This window comes from Lissotriton vulgaris, chromosome 5 (genome assembly GCF_964263255.1).
Source record: "Lissotriton vulgaris chromosome 5, aLisVul1.2, whole genome shotgun sequence".
NCBI classification, from domain to species: domain Eukaryota; kingdom Metazoa; phylum Chordata; class Amphibia; order Caudata; family Salamandridae; genus Lissotriton; species Lissotriton vulgaris.
This window is the reverse complement of record NC_141693.1, coordinates 1,193,630,526-1,193,649,754: the sequence shown is the minus strand read 5'-3', so window position 1 is coordinate 1,193,649,754 and position 19,229 is coordinate 1,193,630,526. Positions and strand designations below refer to the sequence as shown.

Below are 19,229 nucleotides of genomic sequence, written 5' to 3'. Positions count from 1 at the left end.
AGTCAGCGATATTCATGTATTATCGACCTAATGCTCTTAGCCATGTTATCCACCTCCCATTGGATAACATGGCTAAGAACTGCTCAGGGCAGGTGTTAGATTTTGGAGATATTCGCGCTTAGCGCGAATATCTCCAAAAGTTGGTAATAGAAGGTAGCGATGTTAGGGACTGTTTCCAGTCGCTAACATCTTGGCACGCCACTTTGCATGTCATTAGTGATAAGTATCACTGACATGCAAAGCCGGGCCCAAGATGGTCGCTATCTCCTTTTAGGTGTCACTAACTGGTGTTAGCGACAGCTTGATAATAGGGAAATAATTTTATCTCCGCTTTCATGGTTTTTAAAGCCAAAAAAGCGGAGATAAACCCCCTTGATAATATGCCCCACGATTCCTTGGGGGTTTCAGCTGACAGGGCTTGGTATTGTGTTACATGGTAATTTTTCCATGAAACGTCAGAGGGTCGATGTAGGGGTTCTAGAAGAGGTGATAAACCATTTAAGCCTCATGAACAAGCGCATGGTCTTTTAAAGATTTGTGAAGTACTCGGGGCGGCGGTGTGTGTGTGCCCTCTTTCAGGAGCGGGCGGGGGGGGGGCACTGCCAGCAACTTGCCAGGTCAGGTAGTGTTCAACACGTGCATCACCCTTTCTCTGCCTGCTATTGCGCTCCATGCTTCGGAAAGGTAAGAAAAAGAACGTGCATTTGAGTTTGAAATGTCCGATCCTGCAGCAGCACACTTCCAAAGCCCACACATGACAATAACCCGATTCAAGGCCCCATTCACCCGTTTTTCAAAAAATAGATAACACTCCAACAAATTAAGGTTATAAAACTTTATTAACTTTTAACGATAATGAACAGAACAAAAACTAAAAACATTTAAACATTTATTAACACAAAAAGCAACAATGGTTAGAAGCTGTCTTTTGTGCGAATAGTCCCAAGGCAGCACAACGTGCAGAGTTCTGGACGGCACCCAGGTGATGTCGCCTGGGTGCCGCACTGGTTTAGGGATCCTACAATGCTGCTCCGAAAATTGGCGTGGGGCGTCCCGGGTGGGGCGGGGGGAGGCCTCGTCAGTAGCGGTCTGTTGTGCGAATAGTCCCAAGGCAGCACAACGTGCAGAGTTCTGGACGGCACCCAGGTGATGTCGCCTGGGTGCCGCACTGGTTTAGGGATCCTACAATGCAGCACAGAAAAACAGCGTGGGGCGTCCCGGGTGGTGCGGGGGGAGGCCTCGTCAGTAGCGGTCTGTGTCCAGTGTCACATGGCTGACACAACATGTACGACAGGCACCCAGGTGATGTCCAGTAAACTGCCGCACTGGTTTTGGTATCCTACAATGCTGCTCCGAAAATTGGCGTGCGGCGGCCCGGGGGGGGGGGGGGAGGCGGCGTGAACGGGCCTCCCCAGGTGGCGGCCATCTAGCTGAGTTGCGCTCGCTCTTGCGGCCACAGCGTCTCGCTCACCATGTTGTGGAGTTGCTCCCACTCTTGCAGTGCAGCGATAGGCGGCTGCCACATGGCTGTCAAAATGGCGGACGGCTCTTCGGTTTTGGGCCTGGTCCACTGAAATGGCCCTGGGACACCTTGGAAGTCGGACGCTTGCCTGCTAGGGCTTGGGCTCCATTCTCGAAAAGCGTCCCCTCAGCCGTGAAGATTGTATAAAAGTCTTGGGGGCCCCCGACTCCCGCAGGCTTCCGGTGGGGAGCGGCTGACATGATTGCTCGCGGAATGACCACGACGGAGCCAAGAGATGGTGGTGCTCTCATGCTGACGCCAGCTTCAGTCTGAATGATCCAGAAACAAGGTGGGGCTTTCATCGTTTGGGAAAAAAAAATGTTCTAAACCAATGAAAAGTGTTATTTTTAGGTCATATGACCAAGCCTTCCATCTTTAGGAAACCAAAAGTAAAATGAACCAATGAAAAGTTTTATAAACAAGTCACATGACCTGTTATGCGACATAGGGCTACAAAAAGCGTAGAAAATCCGTTGGCACGTGAGGCGGCGTCAGTAGCGGACCGATGTGCGAATAGGCCGAAGGCAGCACAACGCGCCGAGATCCGGATGGCACCGAGGTGGTGTCCAGCAAATTGCCGCACTGGTGTGGCCATCCTACAATGCTGCGCCGAAAGACGGCGTGTCCAGCTGAATTGCGGTCACTGTTGCGGTACAGTGACTCGAACGCGCCGAGATCCGGATGGCGCCGAGGTGGTGTCCAGCAAATTGCCGTACTGGTGTGGCCATCCTACAATGCTGCGCCGAAAGACGGCGTGTTCAGCTGAGTTCCGGTCACTCTTCCGGCACAGTGACTCGAACGCGCTGAGATCCGGATGGCACCGAGGTGGTGTCCAGCAAGTGGCTGCACTGGTGTGGCCATCCTACAATGCTGCGCCGGAAGTCGGCGTGGGGTGCCCCGTTGGCTTATGAGGTGATGTCAGTAGTGGACTGATGTGTGAATAGGTCGGAACCAGCACAAGGCGCCAAGATCCGAATGGCAAGTCCTGGATGTTGAGTGCCTCAGTTGAGATTTCTGAGCAGTGCTTGTAGAACTGTCTGAAGCTTATTTGCACCTGCTGCAGCTTCACTAGGTCCGGCGGAACTTGTTGCCTTTCCCTTTCTGCTTCTTTTCCTACAATGCGTTTCTTCTGAAGACACGACCAGGTCCCTGAATGTGTGCAGGGGGACGCTATTGAATGAATGAACGCGCCGAGATCTGGATGGCACCGAGGTGGTGTCCAGCAAATTGCCGCACTGGTGTGGCCATCCTACAATGCTGCGCCGAAAGACGGCGTGTTCAGCTGAGTTCCGGTCACTCTTCCGGCACAGTGACTCGAACGCGCTGAGATCCGGATGGCACCGAGGTGGTGTCCAGCAAGTGGCTGCACTGGTGTGGCCATCCTACAATGCTGCGCCGAAAGTCGGCGTGGGGTGCCCCGTTGGTTTATGAGGTGATGTCAGTAGCGGACCGATGTGTGAATAGGTCGGAACCAGCACAAGGCGCCCTGCACTGTTGAGCCTTTTTCAATGTCTGTTTTTTGTTCTTTCCCCTCCATCAAAAACAAAACAAAAATACAAGGCGCCAAGATCCGAATGGCAAGTCCTGGATGTTGAGTGCCTCAGTTGAGAGTTCTGAGCAGTGCTTGTAAGACTGTCTGAAGCTTATTTGCACCTGCTGCAGCTTCACTAGGTCCGGCGGAACTTTTTTCCTTTTCCTTTCTGCTTCTTTCCCTACAATGCGTTTCATCTGAAGACACGACCAGGTCCCTGAATGTGTGCAGGGGGACGCTATTGATTGAATGAAAATGGCGGCTTGACACAAAGCTGACTCAAGCGTTACTGTTGGTGCTATACAGACAAAAATTGGTTTTCAGTTTGTACATTCTTCAGGTTTTTTTTTCCATCCAAGTCTGATTGAGAGTTTGTAGAAAAATGGCTTCAGATTTTCCACATACTACTCTTCAACATTCTTCCTAAATGTAACAATGTGAAACTCACTAGGAGAACGGCTGTTTCTGTTTCCTTTCAAAATGCTGCCACCAATATTTTCTGAATGGAAGACACCATCTTGTAACATAAAGGGCCGAAAGGGGTTCTGGTCTGGCCGATGGTTGGTGGAGACATTTTGACTATATCTTGGACCTGCCCGGCCTCGCCCAAAATGGCGCCGGTATAAATGGGACTCGTAACTCTTTGCCCGCAAATGTATATCTAGAAAATGTTATTGTAAGTGGCCCTGTCGTATTTTAATTACAAAATGTACGTCCACCGATTCCGCAACTGTTAGACACCTTTGTTCTTGTCACCTAATGGCCCGCTCGTTACGTTCTTCTACAGTGTAAATGTCTCCTCGTCATATACGATTTGAGTTTGCTCCGTGGCCGGCCCACGTGGTTATAGGCCCGTATTTGTATACTGACATAAAACAAAACACGGTAGTAGTATTTTCATTTGTAAAGTTTTTACTTTTAGTGACTGTTTTCGAATCAGTAAAAGGCAAGTGAAATAAAGCAGTCCAATTACATGACGGATAAAAGGTATAATATGTAGGAACGCAGTAAAGATAAATGGTCAAGGGCAGTTGTGTTTTTCATGTCTGCAACATAAAGTGATCGATAAGAATCTGATAATCAGGCGTATCGGCGACTAAGACAGCAGGCCGAATCTCTTTTACTCAACGGCTCCGTCATGGAAGGAAGAAACGCCCTTTTTCTCGAAAAAGGAATATATTTTACTTGCAAGACAGTTGTAAATTTTCAGGGAAAGTACATTAGCCTGGAATATTATAACATATGTTTGAAAAAAAAATATTGTTCGAAAATAATAAAAAGCGTAATTTTTAGGTCATATGACCAAGCTTTTCATCATTAAATTAACAAAAGTAAAATGAACCAATGAAAAGTTTTATTAACAAGTCACATGACCTGTTATGCTTACGTTACGCGCTGCGCGCCGCGCCTCGGATCACTTCCGGGTGCGCTAACGCGGCGTGTCATAAAACGCATTACGCGACAACGTAGGTCAAGAATATAGTCTAAATGTCTCCACCAACCAGCGTTCAGAACACAACCCCTTTCAGCAGTCCAAAAAGTTCTGTTAAATGACAACAGAGGGGACAGGCAATAAGAACCATCAGTCAAAGAGGGGAGGGCAAGTTCTTCTCTTCCGGGTCATGTTGGGGCGCTACCGGAACTGATCGAATTGGTAGTCTACAGTGTTTCTGGATGTTTCAGACTAAAGCTGGCGTCAGCATGAGACCACTACCATCTCGTAGCTCCGTCGTGGCCATTCCACGAGCAATCATGGCAGCCGCTCCCCACCAGAAGCCTGCGGGAGTCGGAGGCCCCCAAGACTTTTGTAGAATCTTCACGGCTGAGGGGACGCTTTTCGAGAATGGGACCCAAGCCCTAGCAGACAAGCGTCCGAGTTCCAAGGTGTCCCAGGGCCATTTTAGTGGACCAGGCCCAAAACCGAAGAGCCGGCCGCCATTTTGAGAGTCCTGTGGCAGCCGCCTATCGCTGCACCGCAAGAGCGGGCGCATCTCAACTACATGGTGAGCGAGACGCTGTAGTCGCAAGAGCGGGCGGAAAACAGCTGAATGGCGGAAGAGGCACAGTGTAGCAAAAGCGGGCGGAATGGCAACTAAAACGATAAAGGGGCGCCTCACTACAGCTTGTCTTCAGGTCAAACGGATTGTGGGACAAGGTCCAGAATTGAAGAGTCATCAAAAGGCAAAAAGTACCGCCGGACCCCGGGAGCCGGCCGCCTATGTCGGGGGCGATCTCAGGCTACACTAGTGCTATAAGACTTGGGGAGGGTGTCGGAGCCAAGCGTCTTCTCCGAGTCCATGGCCATCACAGCGCCCCTCAGGGGCCTCCGTCAAGCTGTTTAGGAAGGTAACATATCACATTGTTTTCTAATGCAGTCAGGTCCACAAACGACACTCACTTACTTTGAGAATAGTGAAGCTGCAGTAGGTGGAAATAAGCTTCAGACAGTGTTACAAGCGCTGCTCAGAACTCTTAACTATGGCACCCAACATCTAGAACTTATGCTATTTGAGAATGGTAGTGACATCGAAGCATCTCAGGGACCAAAACCATTAACGTACTTTCACGTATGAAAATCTTACTTGGGGAGGGGGCAGGAGCGAAGCGCCCCCTCCCAGTCAGCGCCACCACACCGTATGTTGAAAATCTGAAGCCATCATTCTACAAAGTCAACCAAACTTGGATTGAAAAATCTAGAAAAATGTACAAACTGAAAACCAGTTTTGGTCTGCATAGCATCAGTAACAACGCTTGAGTCAGCTTTGTGTCAAGCCGCCATTTTGATTCAACAAAGCACAGGCATTGAAAAAGGCTGAAATTCAGAACTCTAAACTATGGCACCCAACATCCAGGAGCTTGCTATCCGGATCTTGGAGCCTTGTGCTGTTTTCGATCTATTCACACATCGGTCCACTACTGACATCATCTTATAAACCAACGTTATGTAAATAGTTTTTTAATAAAATGTTTTACCCTGTTTCTTTGCTGGTGTGTTGTCTATATTTTTAATATTTGCATAGGGTTTGTCATTATTTTGTGCGGGATGGGTGATGGAGCCGAGCTGTCTTGCAGCCCTCATGGTGTGGAGCTCAGTTCATCTCACTATTTTCGTATTTCTCAAGAAGGGTTGTTCCTAATATTTCTATTTTACCGAGGTCAAAAAGAGATCCAATTAGTGGCCTACTGATTTTGCTCGATTACTTTTATTTTTTTACACGATTTTTCACTATCTGCAAAGACTAAACAGAGTATTGCGACTTTGTGCTTGTTTGTAAATAGAGAATGATCCAAAGAGAACCAATTCTAAAACAGTAAATGCTTGGACAACAATCAATCAAATGGAGAGACAAGGAGGTACGACGGATTACAACGGGGGTAAAGGCCTGCGTTAACTACCCTTCTGTATCTGCAAAGAGAGAGTACTACTAAGGCAAAAGAGGGGAGGGGGGGGGGGCAGCGTTCAAAGCACATCAGCGTGCATAAATACGAAAATGTTTTTATCTATCACGTACTTGACATTTTAAAGCTTTTCATATTTGCTATTAAAAAACCAATGAAATTCACAGAAAAAACCATAGGTTATAGTGGATATATAGTTAGGAATTTGCATTTACAAAACCTTGAAAATTCAATGAAAAAACCATAGGTTATAGGCCATATATAGTTAGGAATTAGCATTTACAAAACCTTATTTTACTCGCATAAAACCATTGAAATTCCATATATAGTTAGCTAACTATAAGCGCTAACTATATATCGCGCACCCGCAATCCACTGCTGATGATGTCACATATTACATCATTCATGACATGGTCAGTGACATCACTGATGACATCACTGATGACATCTCAAATGACATCACTGATGACAACTCAAATGATATCAATGATGACATCTCAAATGACATCACTGATGACATCACTGATGACAACTCAAATGACATCACTGATGACATCTCATTTGTCATCACTGATCACATCACTCATGTGATAATACAATGAACCTCTTCAGACTCTAATATAACCTTACATACACTCAGTATAAACAGACACTCACAGACTGTCACTCATCCATGGAGTTACTCACACACCTAGTCAGTCATGCAAAGAATCAATCACACCTCCATTTCCTCAACTATACAGTTATACACATCTTACTTATTCAAACATATAATAACACATATTTACTCTCTTATATAATCCCTGATACAAGCTCACAGTGATCGATACAGCCACTCACACATTCACTGGGTCTTATGTTCAGTTATTTATATATCTCAACTCTCACATGTATTGTGTTTTACATACGTACTTACTTGCACATGTAGCAATGAGAAATCCATTCACTCACCAACACACCCATGCACAGTCAACCGCCCATATAGCTGTTTCCACATGCACTCTTGAACTCATACTCCTAGTGAATCAACTGCTTACACATCTATGCACAGAGTCACGCACCTCCCAGCCACCCACACACACACTCAGCCTCCCATTCAAATATTTGGGCAACCAATCAATAACCCATATGGCCACTCTTATAGCTACTGATCAACACATGCAGCAGCTTACACAACAACAAACATACTGATGCACGAATTAAGACAGTTTAGTCACTAACCCATGTACTCAGTGAGACACATTTAATCACTCACTCATACAGTCAGTCATGCACCTACTAAATTCTTCATCCAGACACTTATACATCCACTCATTCTTCAATATGTGAAACATATTTAAACTTTACAGACCCATACAATCACTGGATGTTGTGATCAGTGATGTCATCAGTGATGTCACTGACCATGTCATGAATGATGTAATATGTGACATCATCAGCAGTGGATTGCGGGTGCGCGATATATAGTTAGCGCTTATAGTTAGCTAACTATATATGGAATTTCAATGGTTTTATGCGAGTAAAATAAGGTTTTGTAAATGCTAATTCCTAACTATATATGGCCTATAACCTATGGTTTTTTCATTGAATATATATATATATCCACACACAAATTCGAGGTTCGAAATTGATGGCACTCCACTCGGGGAACTTCTCAACTTTTTTTTATTTCACAACTGTGATCGCTAATCTCATGATGGGGTGGTGGGAGAGGTGTGTAGCTTGGGGAGAAGAAAACGACCAACATATGGCTAACGTAGCATTGTGGCTCCGCTTCATAGACAACCTCTTTCTGCTTTGGAAAGGTACAGAACAAGAATTCAAAAACTTTTTTGAAATTCTAAACAACAACACAGTGGGACTGAAATTTACTTACAACACCAGCCCAAGAGAAATCGAATTTCTGGATACCAAAGTATATGTGAAAAATAATAAACTAGAGACAACTTTTTATTGCAAAAAGACAGCAACAAACAGTTTGCTTCACGGACAAAGCTTTCATACGACAAGTCTGAAGAAAAGCATCCCTTACGGAGAACTATTAAGGATGAAGAGGAACTGCTCTGAAGCGAGTGAAATGGAACGGAAGTTTGAAGACACTAAAACCCGTTTCCAAGAGAGAGGATACAAAAAGACTGACATAATAAGAGGGGAAAAAGCAGCGAGAAACAGAAACAGACAGGAAATGTTAACTTCAAATAAAAAATCTTTACTTGGCAAGAGAAAGAACACAAATGAACAAATGACTCTTAGCACAGGTGTGATGGAAGAAACAATAATGGAGGAACAACCCAGAATGATAATCAGATATACGAAGGAAAGTTATAAAATACAAAAAATCATGACGAAATACTGGCATGTCCTGAAAAAAGACATTGACATTGGAAATGAGATAGGAGAGAGACCATCGATTACTTATAAAAGAGCTCCCAATTTGTCAGACCATCTGGTACATAGCCACTTCGAACTGAGAAAAGATCCAACGTGGCTAGGAACAAAACAAACAGGATTCACCAAATGCCTAGTATGTAAGGCATGCAAAATCGGAAAGAACTTAAAAAATGTGTCTGATCCATCTGGAAAGAAATTTGAAATAAAACAACAAATAACGTGTGAAACTCCATTTGTCGTACATATACTCCAATGCCAATGTGGCAAAAGATATATTGGAAGTACGACGTGCCCACTGAAAAAACGTATCCTCGAACACACACGTGCTATACAGAAAAAAGACTACTCTTATGCCATGGCAAAACACATGTCGAGCCACCCGGGATACACATGGACGAACATGTCATACTCAGGTCTGGCCGCCATACCTCCACATGAGCGTGGGGGGGACAGGAAATTGAAACGGAGGAGACTTGAATCAAAACTAATCATGAGATTTAAAACGATACAACCGATGGGACTCAACACAGATGCTGAACTACATGTGCATCTTTAACTGAACTGATTGAATTATGTGTAAATTTTGATTTATCTGTATTGCCTGCACTAGGAATATGAACTCAAGTACATACAGAAACACACTTCCAGCCATCTGTGGTAACTGCTAGCGGTGGCAAGGGCACTCAGCCCAGGAAACATAGAGCCAGACCCATTATCGTAATACTGCAATAGTTATGTCACAAACACTGAACCTTTATTCACAGTACAACATTGCACATATACAAATAAGCACACAGGGAATGCTCACCACCGCCTTACTACAATAAAACTGGAAGTAATGATTCTCACCGACACACTATATCATAACACAGACACCACATGCATGGCAATAAAGGGCACTTAGTCCGAAAAACACTGATCATCATTGATCTCGAGCTAAAATGATGCTTTTATGTTGATACAATCGACATACAACACTGCACATTATACAAAATGTTTGAAAAATGCACCTTGGTTAAATGATATGAATTTAACTACAATGCCCACAATGCAATGTGTGTCACATGTGTATATAATGCAAAAGTGAAGAGGGACTCACTGTTTGAAAATTTGCCGTGAACAAGAACGCTACGTTCGAAACGCGTAGGCGATCACAGTTGTGAAATAAAATGCTGTTGAAAAGTTCCCCGAGTGGATGCCATCAATTTCGAACCTCGAATTTGTGTGTGGATACAGAAACGGGATACTGCCTTGATCCCGTTGATGGCACCAGCTCCTGAGTGCTCCACCTGCGACGAGGCAAGTTGCGAGGTTATATATATATATGTATATATATATATATATATATATATATATATATATATATATATTACACTGGCGGTCGCCAGTAGGTAGTTATAGTTAGGATTATTTTCAATAGGGAAATCGCATCATTCTATTGGGTATAACTTTGGCACCGGTTGAGGAATCTGCCTGAAAATGTCCTCAAATTTGCCTCGCGGCGCTCCGGTCCTTCCCTGAAAGTTTGGGGGGGATTCGTCAAACGGGTGCCGAGATAAAAGGGGGGTCCCAAAACGTGTTTTCCCCATGTTAATTTCCATAGGGCGGTCGACCTCACTTTTAGCCCGAACGGCTGAATGGATTTCCACCACACTTGGCAAAATTATAGGGACTGGTAGCTCGATGTGCCTTTGCTATGTCTCAAGATATGTGCTCCAGTGGATTTTGAGTAATTTAGGTTAAAAAAAATATACATATCTATAAGCGCGTCCCGGTACGCGCACCGGGGCGCTAACCAGAGCGCTACGCGAGTTCGCGCGCGGAATGCTGATTGGCTCTCGGGTGTCCGGAGCAGCCGCCATCTTGTGTCTCGGTAGGATCGAGGCACAAGAGGTGGCAAAAACAAAGGGGGAAATGACCATAAGGGGGCAGAGTAGACCCCCCCTGACCCCTAGGTTTGATGTGGGGGCTATTAAAGGGCCCCACGGGACAAAAAAATAAAAAATAAAATTTCGATTTGCGCGGGGGAACGCCCGGTACGCGCACCGGGGAGAGTACCGGGGAGCGTACCATGGGGGAAAAAGAATGACAGAGTTTTTTGAAAATGAAGCCTTTTTTTTATAAATTGGAGGTAGTTCTAAAAAGAACTGTTTATTTTCTTCTTTTTGTTGCTTTATATGTTTTTTAATGTTTTTTTGAACATTTTGTACTTTTTTTGGCTTTTATGAACTAATTTATATTTGTTTTGATATTTTTATGGGGAGAAACAAAAAACAGGGAATTGTAAACGGCTCAACTGGAGCAAAAAAAAATCAGGAAAAAATTATGGTTTTTTGGGAAATTGTGGTTGTCACCAGCACGGTTGATGAGCTTTATGCTCTGCTCACCATAGGTGATGGTCTTGCTACAAAAAATACAAGTGATCTTGAATTCACCAAACTGTGGTTGTATGTTTGGGACCATCTCCCTTGTCTCTGGTCCCGATGGAGTGGGTTACTTTCTTTTGGAGGTGCTGGGTGAAGATTGGGGAGGGTTACTGGCCAGTTCTCTCACCTCTGCCGCAGCATAGTTGTTGGGATGCTTGCGCTGCATGTGCCGAATCATGGTGTTATTGCCAAATGAATATTTCTTATTAGGGTTCCCCCTTGAAAGGTCAATGCCACAGATTTTGATTTTGCAAGTCACCTTTGGCGCATTCACTTTCTTCTTGCCCTCTGGGATGGAAAAAAACTCCCATACAATGTGCTGCTTTGGCCTATATGGGGTATTGTCTTCTGGCAGGAATGTCCTACTCCCCTCCTCCTCCTCCTCCTCCTCCTCCTCCTCCTCCTCCTCCTCCTCCTCCTCCTCCTCCTCCTCTTCCTCCTCTTCTTCTTGACCACCAATGTGATGCTGTGGTGGTCCTCTTGGTGGTGGTGGTGCAGATGCTCCAGCTGCTGCTGCTACTGTAGCCATTATAAAGTACAAAATATTAGTCACAGATCTCCAAACAGGTCTTCCTCAGTCAAAGGACAAAGTCAGAATAAGGGAAAAAGGTGGGGGCTTTCATCATTTGGAAAAAAAACTGTCCTGGACCAATGAAAACTGTTATTTTCAAGTCACATGACCCGGGCTTTCATCATTTGGAAACCAAAACTGTTCTGCACCAATAAAAAGTGTTATTTTTAGGTCACATGACCCGACACGCTTATGCTACCCGCCCCCGGGCGTGCCCGGTGGCGGGTCCCGGGGCGCGTCGCGTAAGAGCGTTGGATGCTTACGTTGCGCGATCGTATGCGCACGACTGCTTCTGGGTGCGCTTACGGCGTGCATATCATGCGGACGCGGCTACGCCACGATGATGTTTTCGGTCGCGGCAATAGTGCTAATGGGACGCTCACCGGTATGCGCCCCGGGGCGTGCCGGAAAACTGTGCTTTCCGGTGCGCTCACCAGGACGCGCACCGGGAGTGCTTCAGGGCAAAAAAAAAAAATACATAAATAAAATAGTATTATATAAATATACAATATAGGATTCATTATAAAAAAATTACATTTCATAGGTTTGAGGCCCTATATATAGTTAGGAATTAGCATTTAAAAAACCTATGAAATTCACTGAAAAAACCATAGGTTTCACACCAGTTATAGTTAGGAATTAGCATTTAAAAAACCTAGTAAATTCACTGAAAAAACCATACGTATCACACCAGTTATAGTTAGCTGGAAATTTTACTGACATAAAACCATTGAAATTCCACATTATAGTTAGTTGGACTCACTATAACTTGCGCGCCTGCAATGCACTGCTGATGACGTCACATATTACATCACTCATGACATGATTAATTTCAACTGGAGGTCTACTGTAGGGATGCAATACTGTGCTGTGATTGAATTCCAACAGAAACTGTAGTAATTGGCTTTCATTAAGAGTTTGTATTTTACAGTGGTCATTATCGCACTTCCACGGTGCTCTTGTAAGCACTGGACGGCCCTCACCAAAGAACTTACCATCATCAGGGGAGTAGTAGTAGTAAAAAGCGAAGAAACTTCTTTCGAATTTGTCGGAGTCAGTAAATATGCGGAAGGTCAATGTGCTGGAGGAAGATTCGAAGATGGCGGACGCACGTGAATCCTTACAGAGCCCGCCCAGTGAAGGAGCGTTGCTGGAGTCGCCATCATACACAGTAACGTTCTCCTGGGAGCAGTCAGAGCTAGGGTTGAACCTGGGAAGATACAGGAAAGTCTTTTTGGTCTGCTGATATTTTCCACATCAGTAACATCTGAGGCCAAATTGAAATGCTATAAAAAGTAAGAGTCAGAGGTGCATATAGAAAGGCCAAGCGCACTTTCTCCTCACAAGTATCTGCATAAATACTTTTTCCAAAGCACCATGATAATATCCCGAAATGGCCACATTCTGGCACATACTTATGCACCAGAGCTTTGCATGCTGGCCGTAGACCTTCAGCTCTTAACCCCTATTCCCCGTTTATGTGTACAGGAAAGCTTTTAGTTTACAAATGTCCCCTACAATTAAACATTGAAATGGCTGTCTCCTCTGCGCCATGTTGAAATATCCTATAAGTGAGCATGGAAGGAGCCTATACTCTAAACATGGTGGGAATATGTATTTATTTGACTATTTTATAGAGCGTAACACAGCCGGGAGTGTGCGACACATCATAACAACAAATTATCTCAAGCACAGTTTTACAGAGAACATCAATGTAACTATAGTAAACAGAAAGTCGTACAGCAATGGATGTTTAATTCGGTAAAAAACTTTGCATAAATAAAGTTAATGCTTATGACAAGTCATGTTGTCGTTTCCTCTGCTGTAGAACAAGATTTTTTTTAATGTAATGTTCCCTACATTTAAGGTCTGGATGGAGATTGGCTCTTTTTGTTAATGCATGATAAAGCATAAATTAGCACCCATGTAAAATGGGCCTTGGGGGCAAACGACCGAGGGGAAGTGTGCCCCCTGGAGAATTCGGGCAATGGGTCGGATCAGGTAACATTTTGCTGTTTGGGCTAGACATATTGAGTTGTAAATATCATTTATAATGGGGCATTTTACATGTTTAGTCACCATTTTCTTGGTGACACAGTGATTATACAAAAGCTAGCTAGCTTGTGGTAGCTAGGTTCTATACCTTTGAACATGGCAATCGACGATGAGCGAGTTTAGGAAGCCCTACACCTGCTATTTGAGGCAGGGAGCATAGACCTACTGATGCCGGGAGAGTGCTTGTTAGCGTGTCTGGAGTGACGGCTGTGATCCTCGCCTGCTCACCTCCGCATCGCGGCCTTGGAATGCACCAGAATCAACAGGTGAGGTCCAGGGGCTGCTCAGTAGGCAAGAGAGCGGCGTGTGCTGGCAAAAGCCCAGCGCTTCGGGCCGCACTAGAATTTATGGCAGGGAAGGAGGGCGGGGCTTCAGTGCGGTCAGGCGCTACAGCAAAGGCGGGGTGTCTGAGCTCCGGAATGAGAGCTCTGGAAGTAGCGGTGGGCGTCCTGCATTGTCACATTGTTAAAAAACCCATAAGTTTAGTGCTTTTCTGTTTCTTTTTCTTCATGTTTTTGCTGCCCCCCCTTTTTAAGTCTCGCCTGGCGAAAGCAGCGCATGCGGTGCTCTCGCCATGGTGAGCACCTTTTGCAATCGATACAGCCAAAGCTGAATGCACGTGCATCCAAATGGACAAAGATGGCTGCTCTCGCCATCTGCAAAGCTAAACATGCACGTGTAGGGACAAAAAAATGCATGCACATTTGGACAGCCTGACGCCATCTTTGTGCACACGCAAGCACATTTTTTTGTCCCTACGTGCGGATAGCGGCGTGCTTTCGCTTTCCCAGACAGGCTGAAGGGCCCGGCGGCAGTGCTGAAAAATCCACAGTGGCACGAGCAGCCACCGCTGGGCCAAGGCGGCAGTGCTGAGGAATCCGAAACTACAAGATCTGTGACACCAGCTCTGTTCTTATTAGTCTTTTAAGTCCCAAGGGATCAAAGAACTTTGGGCAGAAATCAGCGTGAGCCTTCATCGTCTCGACCACTCAGCGGCAGCTTTAACATTAAAGCTTTGAGACAATCTGCAAGTTTAACATGTCAAGTAAGAAAGAGTATAAAAAACTTAATCGGGGCATTCTTACGTTACCTTTCTTCAGACTGCTTTCTCTCCCCCACACAATACTAAACGTCAAGCCTCTTGCTCCATAAAGCCCCTGTTCCATAAATATGAGTGTCTCTTCAAAGGTATGGACTGTGACACTACTTGACCAATGCTGCCTATTGTATTGTAATTGCAGCTCAACGCACAATACAGTCTACGTCTGAACCGATACTGCCGCATTTGATTACACTCACTAAATGTTTCAGTTGGGTTTTCCCCGGTCCCACATCTGGGAGTCTCTGTTGGGAAAGTAGCACATTGTTATGCCCTAGCATACAAATCGGTCACTGGCTATCAAAACGTCATGACCACTTCTGTTGACCTACTGTTCGCAGCTGGTAAATCGGTGCTTCTGTTTTTCTCACGTTCTTTTCCTCTCTTCTGGGATGTGCACACACGTCTATAAAGCCGGCTCCACCTCTTCTGTATTCCCCAACCCCCCTCAGCTTCCAAATCCTCATATTACACCTGGCACTGTTCCTTTCTCTCCAGGGCTCTACACCCCCCTTTTCATCTTCTCTCTTGGCGAGCTGAAAATGCCACCTGCACTGCCAACCTCAAACCAAACTTCCGTTGCATTTCTTCTCGGGTATGATCATCTTCATCTACCTATTGCGCCCTCAAGAACTGTGAACTATCTGCGACACTAGAAGGCTGGTTTTTTTTTTACTAGTCGTTGTGCAGCTCCTTCGTCAGTGTACTCTTCTCTCTATTTCATTTTCCTCCACTTGTCTCTTTGCTAAGCACTGCTATCGAGGCAGCGGTCGCAGAAATCATATTCCCACTGTTAATTGTAAAGTATGCACACTCCTTTACCACTGCCTTCTACCCATAGAAGGATGTACGCCCGGCTTACCAAATACTTCCCATTGGGGGAGAATGCTCCAAGCTGCCCAGAGAGTTTGAAGAGCTCGGAGAAGTTCATTGCTCCGGGTACTCCTGGGCATTTCAAACCAGCCGATGTTTCTACTGCCGCAGCTCAACTGACAGCCGCCCACACAGGAAGCTAGCTAACAAAACGCACTTCCGCTGCTGAGCAGGTATCATTAGGAAACCACGGAAACAACAGTAGACTGCGAGGTCCCGGAAGAAATTCAAGACAGATTTAAGACTACAGTTCCCATGAATCTCCACTTAGTTTCTCACATGTCTGTTCAAGGGATGTGTAGTCTAATTATTTGACTTCAAACAGAAATCTTGTTTTATTAATACAAGCCTTCGGGTGAGCTCCACTCAGAATGATGCCTTCCCTTGATTATTGCTTTGTAGATGGGCTTGCTGAGTAAATCATTAGCACGGGTACTTGTAAGAACACCCTCTAATCTGCATATTGATTGTTCCTCCTGAGCAGACAAGGGTAGGGCTGCTGTAAAAAAATTAAAAACATTAAATTTTATGATAATGCCCTTTTTTCTAGAGCTTCATTTAGTTCTGTACTGAATTTGCTTGTGTTATGAACCCAGATTATCAGTCAGGATGGTTTGGTGTAGTGGCATCCCTTCTTACAGCAGATCAGAGGCTGCTCCTCCGCTTGAAATATTCCAGTTCATTTATTTGAGGTAAACAAATCACTGTCATTCTTTCTCAGGGTGTGCTGCGGCGTTTTTGCCCTGGAAAACGCCAAGTGATTTGTCCAAGAGTTTACTCTAAATAGCAAGCCCTGTCGGATTTCTCATACGTACTTTTATAATACATTTCAATCTAGAGGCACCAAAGCAGCTATCAAAACTAAAACAAGCATTGAAAATGCAATAGGTCTCGCCTTTTATTAAGTTAAAGCCATTTGCTTTGCTATACAGTACCATTAGCAAAACAAATGGCTTTAACTCAATCAAAGGCGAAATGTATTTAATTTTCAATGCTTGTTTAGATACAGTACCTAAACTCTCTGTGTTGCAGTCTGTGCCTAACTCTCCTATGAAATTCACGATACCAGGACAACAGAAGTATCTTCATGATTAAAGCTGTGAGCAGTGTATAAGTTGCATCTCTTTCATGAAGCGGTGCTTGGCCTCAAAAGTTACTGTTTGTATCCAGAACAACCCCCCCCCCCCTTTTATCTACCTTGATTCCGATATCGCACTCGTGCCTTCCTCCAACTGTCTGTCCTGTTGGATTCCTTTACAACTTTCTGTTCCTTGTTCCGGAGTGAGGTGTTCGTGTCGGCTGACTTAGTGATGCTCCTTGACTTTGTACTATGAGACAGTAACTTTGTTCCGTTATCTTCGCATGGTTTGCAGAGTGTTGAACTACTGCTGAACCAAGAATCTTCAGTCCCTTCGACCCCTCTTACCCCTGTCATGAAGCGAATAGGTACATACGTACTCGCAATACTGAGCTATTTCAGCTGCCAACAACACCGGATAGGTCAGTGCACTGATGAAGAAGTGCTTCATTGTCATATCCTATTACTTTTTTTATTTGGCAGCAAGGATTCTCTCCCTTTCATTTTCTATTTTCTTATTGACTTTGGATGGATTACTCACTGGTGCATTTTTGTTTTTTGGAGAGGAGAAAACAACTAATTTTATAAGACGAGCGATTCCAACTCATCATTTCTATTTGCCTTATTTTGCGAGTTTTTATAAGTGGGCATGTGAGTTTCACACAGAGAATCTCCCCATGAGAAAAGGGTTTATTAACATCCTTGGTTGTAGAATGCTAATACGTGTCCCTTTCTTTTCGTTTTTTTCTTCTAGAACCTTAACCCGGAGTTTGTTCAGGGAAACCTGTGCCGCCTTGACTGATGAATACCTACCTTTGTGGTTCAAGTGGTGTGGTCTTTCAGTTCTCTATCCTCCTGTCTCACTTAGGGAAATCACTTTCCATTGTATTTTTCTTTTTCAGAGGTGGGCACTCCCCCTTGGGAAATTGTAGGGCCATCTTCACTTCTGCAGATTCAGAGTTTCAGGTTAGTGAGAATCCCCGACTTGACAGAAAGCCAAGCCCACTTTTTTTATAACCACCTGAGCAAAGATGGAGGGGACGCTTATGCCCCAATTAATTTAGAACCTACTCCTAGAATTTCTTGTTACCTCACACAATTTGCTGACAAGGAGAAGTTCTATTGCACAAATAAACCACACTGCCTCAGGGAGACATAGCAAAGAGGTGAAGTGAAGTCATCCGAGTAGGGGGGAATGCTAAAACTTGAAAATCAGTTTGAATTTTCAGATATAAGGGGCTACTCCTATTAATTTATAGCTAAAGACTCTACAGTTTCTGCTGAATCTTTTGAAACCAAGATGGTTGAGTGACTTAACAATCATCTAGAGTGACCAAATTAAAAAAAAAACTGAGACACATCATAGATGTAATGTTAAACTGCGCTTTAATACTTTTTAAATGCATTAAACAAATGCAATGGTTTTTGAAGGAAATCAGTTCTTTAAAATATATTTGTAATTTATTTAGAATCATGGTAACAATGAAGAGGTCTTGAAAACATACCAAATATCTAGCATGGACAGCATGCTAAGATTAAATGGACATAATTTTGTCCTTGCTCGCTATGATTTTTATTTCATTTCATGGTTCTGCTCACAAAAATATCATATACTGTAGCACTGATATAACTTACTTAAATGTTCCATCTATTTTTCCAAAAGTTGTTAATAATTTTGGTAATTGTTTTATTTGACTTACACCTTACCATGCAAATGTCAGTGAAAGTCTACACAACGTCAATTAATCTTTGATTTAGAGATATAATATCCCAGAAATAAATATGTGTTATAGTATATGAAGTATTGGACATATGCACTTATCTTTTCCTTTATTTTGTACTCATTCCTTTTCAGCAGACAGAGCTGGCCAAGGGGCATCACAAGAGGGTGTGGGGCAACCATTCTGATCCTCAACTGCAAGGTGGCATCAACAGCTTTCCGCCACCAGAGAAGAGGAGGAATCTAAGACCAGTAGGGAAAGGTGCCAGCCTGGAGACAAAGATACTCCGTCAAAAAAAGACTCTGGGCTGAGGCTCTTGAGTCAACTGTGGGGGTGGAAGAGTTAGGCCCCACAAGACAGTAAAAGAAAACAATCCTACAGGCTTTGAGGAAGAACTTCCAGGGGTGTCCGTAAAGCACGTCTCACCAACATCTAGGCTTGATCCCGCTCCCTATTTAACTCTAGAAGCCCCCATACTATTGGGGTCTCTCGTTGCAACCCCTGCTCTACCTTCTTCTGCTCCTCTGACAAGTGCCTGTCCTAAACAGGCCCTGCAATTACAT

The 19,229-nt window shown here is 44.3% G+C and overlaps 1 protein-coding gene across 1 annotated transcript in view; it reads right to left on the bottom strand.

Moving 5' to 3' along the window:
* CUZD1 (CUB and zona pellucida like domains 1) overlaps positions 1-19,229 on the bottom strand; it is a 233,754-nt gene that overhangs the window by 142,599 nt on the left and 71,926 nt on the right. Inside the window, exon 3 of the mRNA XM_086922981.1 lies at positions 12,836-13,050. Within this exon, the coding sequence (XP_086779107.1) occupies positions 12,836-13,050 (215 nt within the window). The remainder of the gene's footprint in view (positions 1-12,835; positions 13,051-19,229) is intronic.